We start from the raw sequence: 20966 nt of genomic DNA on the forward strand, positions 1-20966 counted from the left end.
CAGCATTATGACAAATAAATGAATGAAGCTCTAGTCACTTTCCAAAACCTTTAAAAATTTTCAGGACATTCAAATGTACTTGTTTTTCCCCTAACTGTTGAACGTGCAGTTTGTTGGATTAAAAGAGTGTATTCTAAAATCCAAACAGATACAAATCGGCAAAATACCAACCCATGCCATTCTGTGATTTTGCCTAGAAGTGTGATAGATTCCTAGAACTGGAAAAGAGAAAAACTCCATATTTTTAAAGCAACAGGATAAGTTTCCCACCCTCTGGCATCCTGGAGATAGTACCTTCCCTTTGGGGTGGCTCCAAAACCAGGAGGAAATCAGGATCAATCAGATTCCAGAGACTATTAAAGATTTCAGAATGCCTTATATATACTTCTCTTTCCTCATCAGAAAACTTGCGTTTTGAGATAGGGAAAAGACTCTAAACGTTACTTTTTCTTACCAGTCAGAGAGGGTGAACTTTGATGTATCTCTCCAGTTCCTAGCATGTCACAAGCCTCGAGCCAAGTACAAAACGTTGTAGTAGCAAACAGCTGCTTTCCAAATCCCTGCGGAGTCATCTGCCACGTAAGCACTGCACAGCCAGAGATTGCACATCTGCTGACAAAACAGTCCTTCTCTTCAAAGACCTATCTCGAGGGAGAGTGTTAGGGTTGTTGTTGCCATTGTTAGCTGGATAAAATGGGCTTATGCCAAAGGTCCCTTTGGCTTTTGTGCTAGGCACTTCAGAAACTCATTTCCTTTATTAATGTCTGATAGGTGTACATAGGATTTGTTCTTCAGAAAGGTAAGTATCATCTCTGGGACGTCATTCTTAAAATGAAACAAAGACTGTGTAGCAATCTAGATCTGCTTTGATAAAACAGATAAAGTAGGAGCTTTCCCAGACAAGGTCGCAGGTTTTACACAAGAATTCCTGTTTGCCAGCAGTGTTTTGAAAATTCAGTAAACCATATAGCCAAGTCAGATTGTGACACAATATGACATTGAAATGTCACTGAAGGAAAAGTGTTGCATAACTGATCTTTGGGTGATATGAAGACTGATGCTGAAATTAAGTGTCAAGCCTCTCTAATCTAGTTGAAAGTAATTTTTAGTTCAGAGAAACCATAAAACAAGAACTTCCATGCATCCAATTTAATGTCCTGCAGGAAGCAAGGTAACTGAATGAAAATGTAAAAATATCACTGGTGCAGTAAATGTCCTGCTTGAGGAAAATGACACCATTTTGTCACCAAGAATGGCCCCTGTGACAGCTGTGATGGGAACATAAACAACCATTCATTGCAACAAGCAAACACAAAGCTTGAATAGCTTCAAATCACTAAATCTGTTCTTTCCTGCAACGCACATTTGCCCAACTAAACTGAAAACTCAGCTCTTCTAGGAGAGATGTTGAAAGAGAGCTGAGAATTTCAGTCTTGTTCCATGTATTGCTTGCAAAGTCTTTCAGTACTGCTGAGCAGCCTGCAGTGATTAGTTGGTTCTAAAGATGCTGCACATAAAGATGCAGATTCTATTCTCTGTAGCATCTCTGCTCTTCTCTGGGTCATGATGAAGCTTTCTTGGTTGCATCTGAAGCTTAGCATTGCATGTGCTGAGGGTGGAGAAGATAATACTTCTACTGAAAAATGAGACAGCAAAATCAAGTGAAATAAGGTTAGCTAATACATAAATACCAAGTAGAGGTGTGTTTTCAGAAGGTTCTGTACTTTCAAGAAGTAAATTAATTCACCTGTACAACCTATAGGTTTCAAAGAGAATTGATCAAAGGTTTCTTATACCACAGTAACATCACAAATGAAAACTTGAATTTTAATTTGTAGAAATAGAGTGATCGTTAAACCCACCTGTTTCCTTGCTTTTTAATCATCATTTTTTTCCCCATCATAGATATACAGACAGTAATAATTATGCCTGCATTCTTTTTGATTCTTAATAGTTTCTTTATCCAAAACATGGATGGACCTTGCTATGGAAGTACTCAAAACAATGTCTGGGATTTTTATGAAATTTCTTAATAACAGTTAAACCAGTGCTATTTTGGAGTACTGCATTCTGAATGTGTTCTGCATACTTTTGAATGTAGAGTGCATCTGATAAAATTGCTGCACTTTTGCTGAGCCACCATTCCAATTAACTTGCCTATATTATTCTGTTTTTACTTGGAACTTCTGTTTGCTGTTGCACAATGAGAACTTTTCTGCTTCGGGTGTAAAATTAAAGTATTTCTGAGTTGTACCACATGCTGAATAGATAAGTCCCCAATATGAAGTCCCAAATGTTCTAGAAAGTGAACATTTATTTATTAGATCATTTCTGCTGAAAACAGCTTCCCCCCTAAACAAACCAAACAGATGGGAAAGGAAACACAGAAAAATTGGGTGGATTTGTTCAGAGCAGCAGTGTCGAAGTGCGGTGTTGGTATCAGAGCTGTTAGATGCTGGTCTCTTGCCTTGTCTATTGGAGTATGATGCCTCCTAGTGTTCCACTCTTGCACAGATTAATGTTGATAACTCTCACAATTTTAATAAGTTCATTTTGGATATTTCACAGTAATGTATTTTTATTTTGTGCCTTTTTTCAGATTTTTGAGGCTGAATAATAATTTCTTTTTTTATTTTGGCAAAGTTTTATCTAAGAGTTCCCACCTACAGGCTTTCAGTACTGGTGCCAAAATACCTGCTGTCTCCTGGAGAAAGCCATCTTCTTCACCAACCTGTGACAAAAGGGGAAAGTGGTCATGCTGGATTTAAAATTGCTCTCACTTAATTTCTGATGACTCTGTTCTGTGCATGTGTTTGTCCTTATCTACATGATTCATATATATAAACACACAGGCATTTTCATATACATATGAATTACATATATTTGTATGATCAGTAATATTTAAAAGAGCATTTTCTTGGCATATGGGAAGAATATGTTGGGATTTTTTTGCTTTTCATTAGTAAACACCACTAGTATAAGTACATTAAGTCATTTTATTGCTGGAGACTTTCAGGAATAGTCTTTTATCTGTGCATTTGGTTCTGAATTTTAAGAAAGATAAAAGTAGTATTTTAATAGAAATGTCTTCATTAATGACTAAACTAATTTTCTGCCCTTTAACAGTGAAAATTTATCTTTAATATGATGTACTTAATATGCTTGTGATATTTGAGACACAGCTGATTGTCGATTGTGGCCTTACATAACATCTGTTCATGTACTTAATGATTTCTCCCAAAACTTTTTTGCCATAAAGGAGAAGAGAAAACAAGTGGCTAACTTCAAACGTGTTCAGTTGTGTAATATATGTCTATATAGTAACATTATGTTAAAGAGATAGTGCTGTACTGTATGTCAAAAACATAACATGGTGCACCACATCGTTCCGTGTTCAGTAGCTTATAGACTAAGTCAAAGCAACATATTCATATTTTTTCCAGATGGCTTTCAACTTATTTTTCTCTGATCAATTTTAATTAATATTCTATGTTTACCCTTCCTTCCTTATCCCTTTTTCTTTTACTTAGTTGATTTCTGAATGTTTCCCTTTATTCCTGTGATCTTTCCTTCATAGCGGCACTGTCTCGGTGAAGCTTTGCATAAATCTATCAGCAATGTAAGTGACTTGCACTTACAGCTTGTGAACAGGGCATGCTCGCACTAATCAACCTGCATATCCTGCAGTACTGCTTTACAGCTTAAGCCCATGAAATGGGAGACATGGTAATACTTGAGACGAGAACATGTGCTGCTATCAAAGCTTGTGTCGTGCATCCCCTCATCTGTGTGACTGTGTGCTCATTGCTGCATCGAACACTGTGTCCATGGTCATAACGTGGGCAGCGTCCTTATGTCATCGTTAACGCAAGCAAGCTTGTGGGCAGTGCAGATGTGGATTGCAGAGCTTTTTACAAAGCATGGGATTGATGCTCTATTATAATTTGCAGTTTTGCAGTGTAACTCATATTTGTAGCCAAACTGTTCTTTCTATTATTTTTTTTTTTAATTCTCACTGATGTTTTTAATGTGCTGAAAACCTGGGATAAAAGTACTGAAGTTCAGAGAATAGTTTAGAGCTGTTTTCTTTTGAATCCCTGGTACAGAGGTGTACAGATAGGGGTAGTCCAAAGACATACAAAAAGAGGCACTAATGTTCTCAAAATGTGCTTTTAAGGATATCAGTCTATGCACAAAATAATCAAAATAATACTTAAAATCACATACCCCTCTAAAAAGACTGATATTTTAAACTTTTTTTGTACTTTTCAACATCAAAACAAATTATTAGAAGGGTAGACTAATCTGACTTGCTTGCTAGAATCATTTGATCCTCATTGTCCTTTATTTTCTGTGTAGTCTGTTGATGCAAATAGACGTCTCCAGACATTGACTCATTTCAGGCTGTGGTTTTGCAGTCACTTTAATCTGGTGGTAGGATGAATGGCTCTTGCTTATTCCTGTTCTCTTTGAAGATGGCTTCCTGCCTAGATGTCAGACTTCTCTTGGTCATCTCAGTTAAAATGTTTACCGCATTTCCAAGACAGAAATAAAAACAAAATCATTTTGCCCTTGGTCCATGCTCAAAATATTTATAAATTATATACTGATAATTGTCAGAATTTGGAGCAGGAACTTAAGTGATAGATAGATAGATTTAAACTCAAGCCAAAAATACATTTTTTCATGTTATTTTAATCAAAATTTGCCTAAGTTACCGTGGTTGACTCCATTTGACTGTTATCATGAAAGGCTTGTTAGAGTGTGATCATTAAATTACCTGAGGTTCTGCAGGACCAGGCAGGACTTCTCCTGGAATTGTACCTCCTGGTGGCCAGGGTGAACAGGACAGGACAGTGGTGAGAAACCTGAGGGACAAAAACATAGTTGAAGGGACCAAGTAAGAATGGGCTTACAGATGAAGATAAGGACCAGATAGGTATGAGGTTACAGAAAGGTGGGAAGGAGAGAAGGGTCCTGTGAATGTGGGATGGATAAGAGTAGATGGGGATGTGAGTAGACCAAAGGAAAGTTTAGGTAAAATAGTTTTGTTTTTTTTTTTTCTCTGGAGAAGGAGGACAGCCACATTCCAATCCAAGAAGATGATACATTTATGAAAATTTAGAGCTGGCCATGCTGGCAGGTGCATGGTGCAAACTCACCACTTCAGTGGTGTGAGTTTCTAGGGACGGAGAGAAAAATTACAGTATATATTATATATAGATATTCAGTAAATTTAATAACCCACAGTGAAGATAGACTATCAGTAGAGTTACACTGGTGCTCAAAACATTTTCTTTTAAAGGTTGTTGATAAATAAGTAAGGTTGGAAACTTTGCAGCTTATAAAAGCTTATTCAAAATAGAATAGCTGTAAAGGGCCAAGGGACTTGGCAATAAAATATCAGATTAAAGCTAGTGTAGATAAATGCAAAATGATACACAAGGAAAGAAAAATTGTAACTTTTTCTGTAAAACGATGAGCCTTACCTTGACCTGTTACAACTAGAAAATAGGTTTGGGGACTATGCTATATAATTCTATGAAAACATTACCTCAGTGCTCCATAGGAGTCGCAAAAGCAAATAAAACTTTCAGAATATAGGAGAGAAACAGAGAACATAACTGTAAAACCATATAGATCGCTACATAAAAACAGAGTTTACTCTCATGTTCAATAACTTGTGCTGCTTTTGACTCCTCATCTTAAAAAAGAAGTAGTAGAAAAGGGGTAAAAGTAGGAAAAATGTGATCATATATATGAAATAACTCTCATACAAGGAGAAGCTCCTTAAGCCATAGGAGTTCAGTATGGCCAAGTTTGTAAGGAGGGAAATGATGGAGAGCTATAAAAACATGAGTAGAAGACAGCAAATAAAAAGTGAACTTTTTTGACTCCTTTCCATTACAAGTACTGAAGAACATCATGTTAAATTGGCATGTCTGCATGGAACTTGATACAAGATATTTTGCATACTGAAAGCTTATATATGCTCAGATAATGGTTGTTATTATTTCTTCTATAATTCTGCTCCGAAATACCACATCTGGTTTAAGAAAGATTGCTAGTGCCAGGTAAACTACAGAGTCAAGCTCCCTACATTTATGCTTGGCCTTTTTTTCTAGGGTAATCCTGATTGGCCCTTTCTGCAGGCAAAATCAAAGATCAGCCAAACTTTTGGTCTGACACTATACAATTTTTAGATGAAATTTGTATTTAATGTAGTTAGTAAAGGTTTTGCAAAACATAGTGTAGGCCTTCCCTCCTACTCTTCTTTAATAGTAGCTAATCTTTTTCAAAGGTATCTGAAGTACAATACTATTTATACAAGGTAGAGTGTATATTCCCAGACACAAAGACCCTGTGAATCTGAAATAAAAGCTATGCTTATTTAATTTAAATTATTTTGATTTTTGTTTTCTTTTGTTTTACTTCTAATTTTTGTTTCTGTAGCTTTTTTCTTTCAAGTCTGCTTAAGCTGTGTCCTTCTGAAAAAAAAAATTTAACCTACGTGTTCGGCAGCAATATTCATGCTAGAAGTTGTACTTGGTATGCTGCTATTAATTTTTTGCTAAGTGGTGGATTTAATGTTCTGTAACTCAGTAATGTGATGTGCAATGTCGTTACGAATTTGACATAATTAATTTTAAGATATGCTGAATCAAATGACACTATCAGACTTGCATTTATAATTCTGTATTATGCAATGCTCTGAGGCTTGAAAAGTATCCTTACTGACTCAAATTCTTTGTCACTTGGCAATTTTATTTTCCTTCCTTTGAATCACTGTAGCAAAATTCTCTTTTGGTTAAATCTTGTTTCTAGAACTGGAGGGTATCTCATGGCTATAAAGGGAATACAGATTTAGTACTTTCAGTCTGAAAAGATGCTATCTGATGTGGAGAACAAAGTATAATATTATTATAAAAAGGAAATGGGACTAAGAAAGGAATAGAGTATACTATAATACTTGTTGGATGAAAAGCATCATTTGTAAAATTAGGTATTTCTAAGAAATTAAGTTATTTTTGACTCAGATTTTTATGCTTGTTTCCAAGCATGATCTGTTTCCAAGATCTAAATATTCTCATAGTCTTACTGAGCTAACAGAAAAGTGTATGATGGGAAATCCATCAAGTGTTACTTTTTTTTTTTTATGTTGAGTGGTACTGTTTCTTCCTAAATGAGAAAACCACGAGTAAGGTAGGACCATACAATACAAAAATATATAAAAACCAATGTAGATGTCCCAGGCTGTCCTCCCCTATTCCAAGTGCAAGATTATCCTTGCAGAATGCATGTTCCCCTGAGGAATCGTTAAACAATCAAGTATTGGATTTCGGACCTTGATAGTGTCATTTTTATTGATCTTTTATGCAATACCTAAATAAAACCTTTGATAATTTGGCCATTAAAAATTGTTTTACAGGTAGTGCCGCAGTATGAACTAACCAATATGATAATCCTTACAAAACCACTAAAATGTCATTATATGTCTGATTATATACATATAACATTAACAACAAATTCAGTAGATGGATGACATTGCTTGTCTGTCTTTTAGCTAACACTCTTGCTCTAAAATTTCAAATGTTTTCTGCTTCTGAATGTCATCTTTACTGCTGATGTTGGTATTAATGACTAATTAATATTTGCTATTCTGTTGTGGGTTAGATCTCCTTACTGAAGCAGAATCTGGAGATGCAGCTTTCCCAGTCACAGAGCTCTTTGCAACAGCTACAAGCCCAGTTCAGTCAGGAGCGACAGAGACTGACTCAGGAGATCCAGGAATTAGAAGAAGAGCATCAGCAAAGGCATAAGTCACTTCAGGAAGCCCATATCCTTGCCTTTCAAAACATGGAAGAAACAAAAGAGCAAGAACAAAAGGCATGTTCATATGGTTATTCCAACTTCTGTAGAGAATATTACCATTTTAGCATTTTGCGTACACAGTTGGAATTAGTAAAGAATCTGCATAACTACTTTGTTTCCTTTTCAGCTGTTGTATTGTTGTACTATTACCCAGTTACACCTGAACAAGACATAATGAAAATATTTTCTAATACTGGCATTGTTTCATGTCTTGCTTTATATACACATATATAGCTGTGTGTATATATATGTAAAATTATTATGAACACATGCATTTCTTTATGGTAAAATGACATTGTTACCCTTAATATTGTATTCTTGTTTTGATTTTGAGTAGGAATTTTACATTATAATTAAGTTTGCATGTATTTTCTGTCAATAGACTCCTTTGAAATGTATTTTATATTTTTCTTATGTTAAAAATTGTGTTAGCTATGTTCTGTGACTTGCAAGATAATCTTCATACCCCACACAAGATACTTTTTTAAAACAACTTTAGAATTGGAATTTTGGTAGTACATGGTACGTGATGGGGGGTATCTTAAGGTTTTTTAAGATCAGCTCTAGAGTGTGCCTTTGCAATCAGTTTTCACACTATGTGCTCTGAAGATCAGAAGAAGGAACATTATGCTTCATGCAGTTCCATAGGGAGCAAACATGGGTGTCCTTAGGGAGCAGAAGTCCTTAAATATGTGCAGACTAAACCCATCTATGAATCTGCACTCTACTACATTGCTTGCTTTTGTAGATATATCCATGGATTGATTTTTTTTTTTTTTTTTTTTTTTTGCTTTTCCCGCTGTGAGCCAAATGGGTTTTGTGCACAGATAATCTTGGTAACTAAGCATCAGCTACTGAAAAGAAAAAAATATTTTAGGAGGATAAGCAAATATGAGTAATACTAGAGTGGTTTTTTCCTAGAGTATGTCAATTCCTGCTTTTTGTTTCCAGTTTTTTATTGTGTAATGTTTTATAAATTCTTTAAGTTGGTGTACAACAAATTTTGCCAATTTTGATTTCATAGGAATTAGAAGAACGTTTACAACAGAAGCACTCGGAGGAGCTTCATGCACTTAAAGAAACACATAAACAAGCCATGGAAGGCTTTAAATTGGAGATGGAGCAGGAACTTCAGACTCTACGATTTGAGCTGGAGGATGAAGGAAAAGCTATGTTAGGTATACTATTTTCAAATTTGAAAATAGAAAACCATTATTTTTACTCATGCAAATATACGTGCATGTGTGGGTTTGTGTGTATATTATAAAACTGTAGTGTCTCTCTGAATCACTCAGTGTTGACCTCACCCTTAAGGATCTTTTGGAAGGATTAAGCAACCAAAGTTCCTGATGGAGAACTGTTGTTTTCAGAAAGCAACAGGAATAAAATTCAGAACAGTTACTTAGCTGATTTTTTTTTTACTTAGCTGATGTAAAGTGTATTTCAGATCAGCAGCAATACTAGATGGATCTGGACTGTTGCTGTTAATTAACAGCAACACGTCCAAATTAAACTTTTTTCTTTGTTCATGGTAACCAGCTTCCTTGCGCTCAGAGCTCAACCACCAACACGCAGCAGCAATTGACCAGCTGAGGCACAACCATCAACAAGAACTAGTAGCTGCCAAAATGGAGCTTGAAAGAAGCATAGAACTCGGCAGGCGACAGGTAGGAGGCATGGCTGGGATCTGGCTGTAAAATAGCATTATGAATATTCATTTTTCCCTTTGCTGAAGGCAAGAACAGTTGTCAACAAACAATAAACATGTAATCCTTCAAAATCATCCAGCACCAACATCCAATCATCCAGCACCAACCATCCAGCTAATGTGTTCCTACCAGTTTCATGAACTTCCTTCCTTAGCTTTTTCTGCCTTCTACAAACCTTGTTCAAAGCCTAGAAAAGGCTCACAGGTAGTTTCCTCTCAGAACTGCACAGCCACCTCGGAGCACCTTGGCTTGCCATGGGAGGCAAGTGCCCATTTTTGCAAAATCGTATTCATTCTCAGCTGCCAGCAGGAAGGCAAAAGCTGCTTCTCTTTGAAGCCTAAGAGATATGGCAAAAGAAGTGGTTGCTTATAATGAAATGATTGCTTCAAACTGAAGAAAAAAAGTACACAAAAAAACCACCAAAACCAAGCCCCCAAAGCCAGTACGAACTACCTTTGCTTTCAGTAGCAAAGTGATTAATTCACCTTTTATCTTTCATTTTTCATTTTATACACAATCAGTTTTTCTGCTAGTAGCTAAAAATTCAGAGTTTAAGTTCTATTGAAAGCCAGACTCCCAGAAATAAGAGGACCGGAAAATTACCTCTTTATTTGCCTATATAATAGGCTTTTCAAGATTGATTTACTGATACTCCAGCACCAAGGAGGAGGAGTCGATTTAGAAATGTAGTAACAGAGGAAACAGGGTTTATTATACATAGCCTTTACACAGAAACAGAGACAGTCAAAGGTGAGCCCTTTTTTAGCAATTCCTTCCTGGTTTAACAGTGTGGGTGCCAGAGGCAAAAACAAGGTGCTTTAGTGCAGGATTTAGGAGGATATAGTTTCAGTCATGAGTTGTTTAAGCCCAGAGTCAGACACCTAAATGAGACGTCAGAAGAAAAATTTAAATTACAAGAGCCGGTGTTTGATCCAACCAAACGGGGTGTACTTTTTGCCTCAGTATAATGATCTGCTAAATGCAAACTTTGGTTTTACTGAGGGATAAGCAGTTACTGAGGTTTCCTGTGTTAGACTGCTCATCAGTTCACAGGATCAGGATTGAATGAGATGGAGAGTGATCTGATCAGGATGATTATATTGCTACTTTTTGAAATATATTTATATATGTAGATGTAAATTTTTTCTCTGCTTTTTATTGTAACTTCAACATAGTTTTTATATAGGGAGATACATAGTTATTTTTAATTGTTTGCTCTTAAAGATGTCCTATGAAATCTGTGCACTAAGATATATTTGTATTTCCTGGAGGCATGAAGGCACAAAACAAAATTATACATGAAATTACTTTATAATATCTGCTGATTTTCTCTGTGTGACCTATATGGTCATTAAATACTGTGAAACTGTAAGAAGTGGGATAGATGGAAATAGAAAATTCTGAAAAAATGTTTTCATTACAGACATTTCTAAATCAAGGAGGCTCATTATCAAAGCCATTGGAATGGGCTCCAGCTGGGTTTCCCAGATATTAACTTCATTGGAATTTCTTATGCAAAAAAAGACTTGATTTATTTGACACAATATAAATACAACATAAACTATTTAACACATATTCTGCTGTAAGATATTTATGACATATGTATATATTTGTAAGATAGGAGACTTCAGAATCAGTTTTTGTTTGTACAGGGCGTACATCTTGAGCAATTTTCTCCCATTGAATGGGGCTGTAAGGGAGAAAAATGTTTCTCTGGATTGTATGCTGTTGAGGCAGAGAAAGTGAAAAGCCCAGCCCCTGAATCTTATTGATACCTGTTTTTTTCTTTTCCTTGTGTGTGTGGGCAAAAGGAAAATGTGACAATTTTAACAGGCAGTAACAATCATGGGTTTTAACTCTTCTTGCAAGTGGAAATAATTTTTTACATGCATTTGATTTCTTCTTTCTTTGTACTTGTACACAATAAAAAAGCTCTTTGCTTTGATTATAGTTTGTGTCAGCATCAAAAACTGAAAAAATTGTCTATTGGATGGAAAATTCTGCTCAGCTGTTTTCTTCCAAAAGCAAGTATTGTAGGCATTACTGCTGAGAAGCAAGTCTATCTAAAATATTTTTTGCTGCTTTTACTTACATCATAGGAAAAAGAATTTTTGTGCAGAATATCAGATCTACAAGATGAACTGAGACACCGAGACCATCATATAGCTGAACTTGACAAAGAGATTCTGCACCTTCATGAAAATATAAGTGCATTGACGAAGGAATTAGAGTTTAAAGGGAAAGAAATTCTTAGAATACACAGTGAATCCAACCAACAAATCAGGTATGAATTTTTCTACTCTAAATTCAAACCTGTATTGTTTCACTTACCATTTTACTTTAAAAAAATAACCATTGGCGATTTTAAATTTATCCTCTTAATCAAGTCATGTTTCATATCATTTAGTCTTCTTTAGTAAAGCTATGCCCTTTACTGGTAAAATTAGTGACTATGATGTGCAGTTAAGTGACATTTCAGTGACACATTTTGGCATATTTTAGTAGCAGTTCACTCAAGTATTGATTTTTGGTGGTTTTTTTCAAATTCATTATGTTTGTTTATTTTAAAAAAGCATTAAAGGAGATGCATTTTCCATGAAATAAGCTAGAAGATTGGAGAACAGTAAGTAGTAGGCTTTGATGAATCAGTAATTCCTTCTGTGTTGTCTGATGTTATGTAAGAGCCATTAGAACCATGGCAGAAAATCATGATGAACAAAAAAGTCTGATTTTAGAATAACTCTTTTTTTAACAAAAACTAAATTAAACAGGATGCATGAGCAAGATTTAAGCAAGAAACATGAGAAAGAGCTGGATGTCTTGACAGCAGATCACATCAGAGAGAAACAAAGCATGCTGGCAGATTTTAATAAGACCCAAGAGCTGCTCAAGGAAATTAATTCAGCTTTACAAATTTCGTAAGTTTTGTTGCATTAAAAGAATTGTATGTAGCTGCGCTTGAGTGAATAGTTTATTCTGGTGTCCGTAAATTCCTGAAGATACTACAGAGATGCCAAGGTACAAATACCTCAATAAAATATGGGGGCTAATCTTGCATTCTTTAAGCAACACAGTTTTATAATTTTTAGGGGAATGTAGTGAGGTAAGTTGGTAAGGGTTTGAGACCAAAAAAATTCAGGTAGGAAAGATTAAATCTGTGCAGTTCCTAGAAAACTGGAGAGAACATTATTTCAAGTAATTGATTTCTCAAACTGTAATAGAACTTTTTTGAGAACACAAGAATTTTTTCAACAAGTTTATAAACAATACAGTATTTACTACTACTAAGAAGTGAGATTGTAGCATGATTGATGCAAACATTTCCAGGTTTGGTAGCATAAGGAAAATTAGTGTCTGAAATGGATTGTATGAGGATACAATAACAGAAGGCTTAAAAGTTTGTCTAAATCAAAATGCCACCAGGGATTAGACTACCTAATGCTGGCAGAAGTGATGTAATAGTGTGTCACAAACCAGTTTTCCTGCCTTCCACATCCTTCATTCTCTGTCTCTTACCCATTTGGTCACAGTTTCTGGCTCAGGTTTTAGCACATTGAAGGCTTCCTGCCACAAAGTTGTCTCTAAGGGATTTGTATTTGCAGCATGGGAAATTTATGGTAGTGAGAAGAAATTGGTTCTAAGTTTTTGATAGGAAGCTTTTCCAAAAAAGTATTAGTTACAAATGGACAGTAAAGTCAAAATGCATCTAGCTTTTTCTGTATAATGAGCCCTCAGAAATTGTCTTCAAATAAAATGGTTATAAAAGTCTAGTTTTCACCCCCTTGTAATTGTCTATATGCATGCTCTTATGCCCTGATAAATATGGTACCCTGCCATTCAGTAAATTAGGTGTAAGCTACTTACTCTTTACTGTATTTATCTTGCATGAGAAACAGGCCTATGAGCAGCCACCAGAACTGTTTTGGAACTGTTTACCCTGAATGTTTTCTGCATTAAGTTGTTTCTCCGTGTCAAGGAATTTTCTGAATTTAGCTGGTTTTCTACTCCTCGCTCTTGCTCAATTTAGAGCTTTGAGGAAGCAGCCACTGGCCTAAAATCCAGGGTGCCCTGACCTGGCTTTCAGTGTGTTATTTCTCTATTTACACTGAAGCAAGAAGCTGTCCAAAGAGGAAACTATGTAGAAAAGCAAACAAATTTAAAAAACCGAAACCAAACCAAACAAATAAAACCAACCAAAAAAAAAGCCCCAAAACCAAAGCAAGAACAAAACCCAAAAACACCCCCTGCCCCCAACAACCCAGAGAAGTTTTATGCAGCAGTTTCTCAAGTAACTCTTCCCAGGTTCAGCCTCTTCTAAACCATGGCCTCATTAATGTTTTTGAAATGGAGAATATGTCTTGGAATAATTGAGAGTGGGTGTCCTTAATTAGGCTCTACAATTAAAGTCTTTGAATTACAAATTATCTATTTGAAACAGAAAAAAACTCCAGTTCTCTGAAATACCTGAAAATAAAATGACAGCTGTGTGTAACTATCTACTATACTCTGGGGATCTGTGTACAATAGCTTAACCCAGCATAAAAAGTGTGCATAAAAATTAAGTCAGCTGAGGCTATTTCTGTTCTGCTGAGTCAAATGCCTTCTCTGCAAGTAAAAACAATCATGTTGTTCTCATTCATATTGTTTTATGTAATTACATTATATAATCTCCTCAGAATATGTACAGGTTTTTTGAAAGTTATAAAAGTATCAATATAATTTAATAGTAACTGTTTTCTCAGTTGCAAATCAAACTAAAATCTCATAGTTGCTTTTGAAGAGAAAATATTTATCTGAAGTGAAAAATTAGGTCTGCTTCCAGGTGTCTACAGTTTGTTTAATTCTTGTGGAATTAGGCTTGACCTGATTTAGATTCAATTTAATTCATAGATTTTTCTCAGAGTTTGATTGGGACTTCTTTTCTTTCTTTTTCACTAAGTTCATTCAATTTCCTGAATCTGTTCTGATACTTGGTTGACTAATCTGCATGAGGGCTGAATATGCGAGAGACATATGTTAGTACTTTCCTTTGAAATTGTATTTAGCATCATGAGCATGTTATTAGTTTAAAGGAGACAAAATAATTTGAAACTGTCATGTCTTCAAAACTTGTTCTTTAAGTAAAAGGGAATATTTATGCAATTATTTGTACAATTCCTCTCTCAGTTGGCTTATTTCACTTCTCTCCTTTAATGCTTTCCCACAAGGCATTTCAAATTTCCTCTTAGATTTTTTTTTCAAACGTTTATCAGTTGTTACATTAGAAGTCCTAATATCCAAATGTTACTGCTTTTGTTTTGCAGCTCATTCCTGTATTTCATCTCTAATGGTACTAAGTAGCTTTTGTGGAGAGGAGTTAGTTACCTAGTAGTCTTCAATATTCTTGGGTATCTTCTGTTCCAGTATGTTCCACATGAACTGAGGAAGATGCTGTGGTTTTGAATGCGTTATTTTTAGCCTGACTTACAAGTGGCCCTTTTCAAAAATGCAGTAGTGCATGCACAGGAAGGATGTTAAGTTTTTGGAATGTTACCTAGATTATTAGTTGCTGGAGAAAAAGTTCCAGTTATTGGGGGTTTTTTGTTTCTTTTGTTTCTTTTGTTTCTTTTGTTTCTTAACTATTTAAAGTCAAAGGAGAACATAGAAATTAATTTCCTTCAAGGTGGTAAGAAAGTTATCCTCTGCTTTTACTCCCTGAACTCTCTTTTGTACTTAGCAAAAATGTGACTATTCACTCATTATTTTACACTGGATCGGGCTAAAGGGGATATTCTTCTTTTCTATAAAGTTTAGAAGAAATGGAAGAAAAATATAAAAACAGAGAATCAAGACCAGAAGACTTGCAGCTTATCTCAGAACTGAAAGACCTAATTGCAGAGCGGGACCAACTCATAAAGAAATTGATTGTAAGACTTCTATGCTCTCTTGGTGTAATATCTTGACAAATACAAAAGTTAATCTGAGTCAAAGTGTTTGACAGGTATTTAAAGAACCAATCCTGCTAGCATGTTATTCATATTATTTGACACATTACTCCTCTGTTTTCAATGACTCATAATAGTCATACTAATTTGATACAGAGCGTTTCCTAAAATCAAGCATAATACATTACTACAAGAAGTATTTTGGTTCATCCTTTATCAGATGTCTCCTGCCTCCAATCCTGGGACAAGGCAGCCATGTAAGCCATATAAGAAATAATTTCTTCTGTGAGGTTTCTGAGACCAAGTTCCGGACCCACTCAACTTCCCAAATTCAGAGCAGAACACCTTGACTGGGGTTAGTCTGATTAGATGCCAATTAAGAAGCAAGAAGAAATGGGGAAATCAGAATTGAGTAAATATCAGAATTTAACTATATTGAGTCTTCTACAATACATAATCCATTAGGCTGTGCTCACTCTCAGGACCATGGAACTGCATAAACAGAAATTATTTAGATCATTCCATATAATAATATATAAACATGAAATGCTATTTTTAGAATGATCAGTTTATTCTAAAATGTAAACATACATTTTTTTGAGAACAGGCAGACTTGACCACTAACTGATTGAAAATGCATAAAAAGGAGTTTCTATTTGTTATTCTTTATAGGAGGACAAAAAGTTCTATCAGCTGGAACTAGTAAACAGGGAGACTAACTACAACAAAATGTGTAATGCAAGCCCTAATGTTGGTGTTATTAATCCATTGGTGAAGGTATGTTCCATGGACTTCATTGCTAAAGTACAGAAAAGGAAATCTAAAGATACAGTAAAAAGAAAAGATACTTGTCTATGTGTGTGTGCCTGCATCTCTACATAAATCACTTATCAGACATGTTCAAAACAAGGAACATAGTTCTCCATTTGTCTACTTATTTTTGTGTAGGTTTGTTTCTTTTGTGTTGATGAAAGATCCACTGATGCTGTTGCCCTGGTGTGCTTAACATGTGTGACATAAAACACAGGTCCTTATCACAAAATAGCAAATTTAAAATGAAAAAGTGACAGGCAATAGAGGGCAGAACTGTATCATGCAACAGAGAGCAGTGACACCCCTAACTGGCTTTAATTTTGTAATTTTTCTTGGTTATTATTGAAATCACAAGGACACTTAGGACTAATGGAAGAGCATTAGAAACACAGGGAGAGGGGACAGTAAAAGGAAGGGAATAAGGGTAAAAAGCGAAGCCTGTGAGAAAGGTATGGAATGAGTCTGATGGGGGAAAGACATAGAGTAAGACTGGAGAAGTGGAATGGCAAACCACTGTGGACAGTGGAGGCTGCAAGAGACTGAAGTCAGTCTCTAGCCTTCTCAGTTACTGTCACCATCTGTGAAAGTGAAAGCCCTTCAGCAGCAACCTTTGCCAGTTCTCTCCATCCCGCTGAACAGCAGCCAGGGAAGGCTACTGTACACAGAGGCATAGTAGCTTTTCTGTGACCTCAAAAGCCAGCAGCACTCCTTCTTGAGGAATGTGAATAGACTATTCCTTTGCACCACTTCAGGAGTGAGCCCTCTGACATTTCCTTCCTCCTTGTGATAACGCATAGGTTATTTCACTTGCATGGAAGGGGAAGGGATTTGTGCCAGCTGTAGAGACAGAAGAAGTTGGAAACAGAGGCTAAAACCCAAGGAACACAACCTGAGCAGCTCAGATGCTCAAGAGCTTCAATGATCAAGGTTCAGGCTCAAGTTATTTAAAAGGAAGAATGGCTCAATTATTTGTGATCAGGCTATGTTTTTTAGCCAGCCTTACTGCAGTTTCACATCAGATCAGCATCTTTCACACTTCTGCACAAACTCTACTGCAAAATGTCAGTATTCTCCTATGATTTTCACAAGCCCAGCAGCTCTCCTGAGCTTATCTGGATGCCTAATTTTTATGCTAACTGCATAAAAGAAATTAGTTTGGCCCCATTAGACACAATACTAGGACTTCCAGATACAATTTCAGTGATTGTTTGAAAATGTTGGAAGTCTGTCTGAACCACCTATTTATAAAGATGTAAAATGTAGCCATTTAGTATATAATGTTATGTTTTGTGTGAAATCTGAAGTGTTTGGGAAAAGTACTTCAGCATCAGATTTCCACAGTGATAATTCATGTATTTTTATAATATGCTTCTATCACTTAAAATGTTTAGACTTTAGAAGTGTCTTGTATGCCAGAACATTCTGATCTTTCATTTCATGATTGTGGACTTTGTTATTTTATTTTGTCAAAGCACATACTGTGTTATTGGAGAATGAATTACAAGGAAACTGAAAATCTCATTCTTTTTTCTTTTTTTGTAAAAAAAAAAAAGACAGAAGTTATGAGTTACTACAGGCTTTGCATATTAATGCAAAATTGCAGCCATCACAGTATGTATTAGAGCTTCTCTAATTTCTGCAATGTATCTGTTTAGTATAGTATTACATTCTTACATCTAAAGTTTCTTAATACTTTGCATGAATTTCATGGAAACAATACACACAGTTTTCTCTCCAGATTTGACTGCTTCAGAAGCACAGATTGTTTCATAGAAAATATTATATAAATTGTGGTATTTTTCTATGTGGATAACATACATTTTCCAGAAGTGAGCCACCTGTAGAGTGCACAGATTTAACTACAGTTTGTTTAACACATTGTTTTAATTACAGATATTGTCCTGCAAGTGTATTTTACATACAGTTGGTTACTTTCACCAAACTATTTCTTCTTATTTCTTGTTTCTTCAGCTACTACAGCAGACATGTATGGGACAAGCATAGTTTAATCCTTTGTAGCTGATGATCATTTACTGTGATGCTTAAAAACCCACTTTTTTCTATTAGAGCTTTCTGTTAAATTGTCAGGGTATTTTAATTGTGTATTGACAAACACCCACAAGCATATGTCTGCAATTAGTATCATTTGCATTTGCTAACACTGGAGAGGTCAGGCACTGAAATCAAAGCTAGCAGAGAGCCTAAGAAAAGAAAGTGCAAACAAACAATAGGACTCTGTCTCCAGCTGAACTCGTGCCCACCCTCACATAGAACATCTCTCCTGTTTCAGGTGGAATTCTGCTAGAAAGTATGACATAGAAACAACACGAGAGTCTACTTGTCTTTCTCTTTATTTAGTTCATATGTGTATAGTTAATAAGCCCTTAAGGGGTTTTTCTTCTAGCTGCTTTTTAGGGCTGCATATAAGTAATTGAAAAAAAAGATTTATTATATATTTAAGTAATATATAATTAATTGTATTTTTGAGCAAGGGATTTTTTTATTGCTGTGGGTATGTCAAAACCTCCTGTTTTTGGAAATAAGGCACTTTGAATTTTAGTATTTTATTGTGGACATGAAAAATGTGGTAGAAGTTAGAAAATATGTCCTGTCAGACAGACATTTAAAAGAAAAGCAATAGAATTATTTGAAACATCCTTCTGCATTAAAATATCTATAAAAACAGAGAGAATTACTAACTCCCTTGTATGATGTGTTCTAGAATGTAGAAGAGTGATATAAAAATAGATTGCCTAAATATTTTGAGTCCTCGCTTGAAATATTTTGAGTCTTCTCTTGAAATACTATCAAGCGAGGTACAGAGAGTATTGTAAAAAAAAATAACCATGTTCTGTTGTGCCATCTGGTGTCTAGAAGTGTATTAGCATCAAAGCCAGGCCTTTTCTTTGTGCAAGAAACTGGACTTTTGTACAGTAATATTTTTCTCTTCAGCTGTATTGCTATAATGCTTTGCTGACTGAAAGGGTGTAAATGTTGCGAAAGGAGTGTAGATGCTTTTCTAGATTTCATGGTCCAGTTACCAGAATGTGCCTCAGTGATGGAGTGAAATGTGTTGGAGAGACCCATTATTTTTTATCATTTAAATTTCATCAATTAATTGCATTTAATAGCAGAGCTGTTTCACGGATATGAAAAAAAGATTTAAGTAAACATGAAAGGTTAAACAGGCTGAAAGGAAATTTTCCACAAGATTGTCAATCTCCAATGTTTAAAGAGAACCAATACATTTTTACATAGAACCAATGTTTCAATATAACCCAAATGTTATATTGAAAGATCATATACTCATGTGATACACTAAATCATAATAACTTAATAATTTTGATTAGAAATTCGATTTTTCTGTGATAATTTGGGGTGTTCAGGTCAAAGCAAAGAGAAAACTACAATCAGAAAAAGAGCCCAATTTGTCCCAATTCCTCTCCTTCAAAAAAACCTCCAAACCAGCCATCAATAAAACTTCTAAAGTAGCCAATGTCCTCATCTGTCCCGGTGCAAGAAGCCTTCCTTACATTTGTTATTTTTAATGCAGCAAAAGAAGAAGAACGATAAATCAACAAACAGGTTTGTGAGTGTCCCCAATCTAAGTGCTCTGGAATCTAGCGGAGTGGTGGGCAATGGACATCCAAACCGCCTGGACCCCATTCCTAACTCACCCATCCACGATATTGAGTTCAGCAGCAGCAAACCACTACCGCAGCCAATGCCACCCAAAGAGCCCAAGACGTTTTTGAGGTGAGCACTGCCTCACCAATCTTTTTTTTTCTTTTTTTTTTTTTTTGCTTAACTTTGGAAAATTTTGCATTCTTATTGAGCTGAATCCCACTTGCTCAGAGGTACAAGTACTCTTAGAGCGTTTTTAATTTTTACATTATAATTATAACCTCTTTATAGTACTCCTTTTTATTGTAGACCTTGTTGAAATGTGACATAGTCTCTCACTTTATCCTAAGCCTTGAACTTTGAAAACCTTTATAAGTACCTTAACAGAATTCATGTGCTTCCAATTGTTTACATAAATGAACAATTGTTTTAGATGTTTGTGTTATTTACTGATTTTCATTTAGGGATTGATACTAGCACGAAGGTTTTTTTATTTAGTAATATATGATATATTTTTATGTAAGAAAATTACTTTCCGTGCTAGGTGAATGTTTTGTGTTTCCTCTTTCCTCACCTGTATGAAATTGTATCATAGGAGTAACCTTACTACAGCAACAGGAAATGTACAGGCTTGGGTGCTTAATGCTGGGCTTCCAGTAATCAAAACCAGCATTAAAGTCTCAAGTAATTCTGTCACAAAATAATCTACTGAATTGAATAACTTTAAAATGGCATTTTAGAGGCAGGATTTTAATATTTTATCTTGATATGCCCACATATTAAATGCACTGAAGTGCTGTACTTTGTATCTAGTAGGTGCTGATCTCTTACCTCTAAGTTGCCAACTTGAAGCGAAGTGTAGTTACTGGTTCCACAGCTGGTTGTTTGCTCTCTTCTTTGGTTTAATGCAAAAGATCATATACCTGGCAACTGTTAATTATAAAGGGAAACAAATAATAGAATCTTAAATAGATAAGGGAAAACAATATTTTTCAAGAAAACCTTAAAAAAAAAAAAAAGTACT

General features: G+C 35.4%; 1 protein-coding gene across 7 annotated transcripts in view; it reads left to right on the forward strand.

Annotated features, from left to right (window-relative positions):
* Positions 1 to 20966, forward strand: part of FAM184A (family with sequence similarity 184 member A) — a 71859-nt gene that overhangs the window by 48327 nt on the left and 2566 nt on the right. Inside the window, exons 10-18 of one of the 7 annotated variants that reach the window (XM_077782253.1) lie at positions 3578 to 3619; positions 7675 to 7887; positions 8897 to 9050; positions 9412 to 9539; positions 11681 to 11865; positions 12353 to 12499; positions 15370 to 15487; positions 16178 to 16282; positions 19872 to 20074. In XM_077782253.1, the coding sequence (XP_077638379.1) occupies positions 3578 to 3619; positions 7675 to 7887; positions 8897 to 9050; positions 9412 to 9539; positions 11681 to 11865; positions 12353 to 12499; positions 15370 to 15487; positions 16178 to 16282; positions 19872 to 20074 (1295 nt within the window). Of the gene's footprint in view, positions 1 to 3577; positions 3620 to 7674; positions 7888 to 8896; positions 9051 to 9411; positions 9540 to 11680; positions 12332 to 12352; positions 12500 to 15369; positions 15488 to 16177; positions 16283 to 19871; positions 20075 to 20966 lie in introns of those variants that run through there. The other 6 variants (XM_077782255.1, XM_077782254.1, XM_077782257.1 and 3 more) reach the window with 6 other exon arrangements.

This window comes from Lonchura striata, chromosome 3, assembly GCF_046129695.1.
Source record: "Lonchura striata isolate bLonStr1 chromosome 3, bLonStr1.mat, whole genome shotgun sequence".
NCBI lineage: Eukaryota > Metazoa > Chordata > Aves > Passeriformes > Estrildidae > Lonchura > Lonchura striata.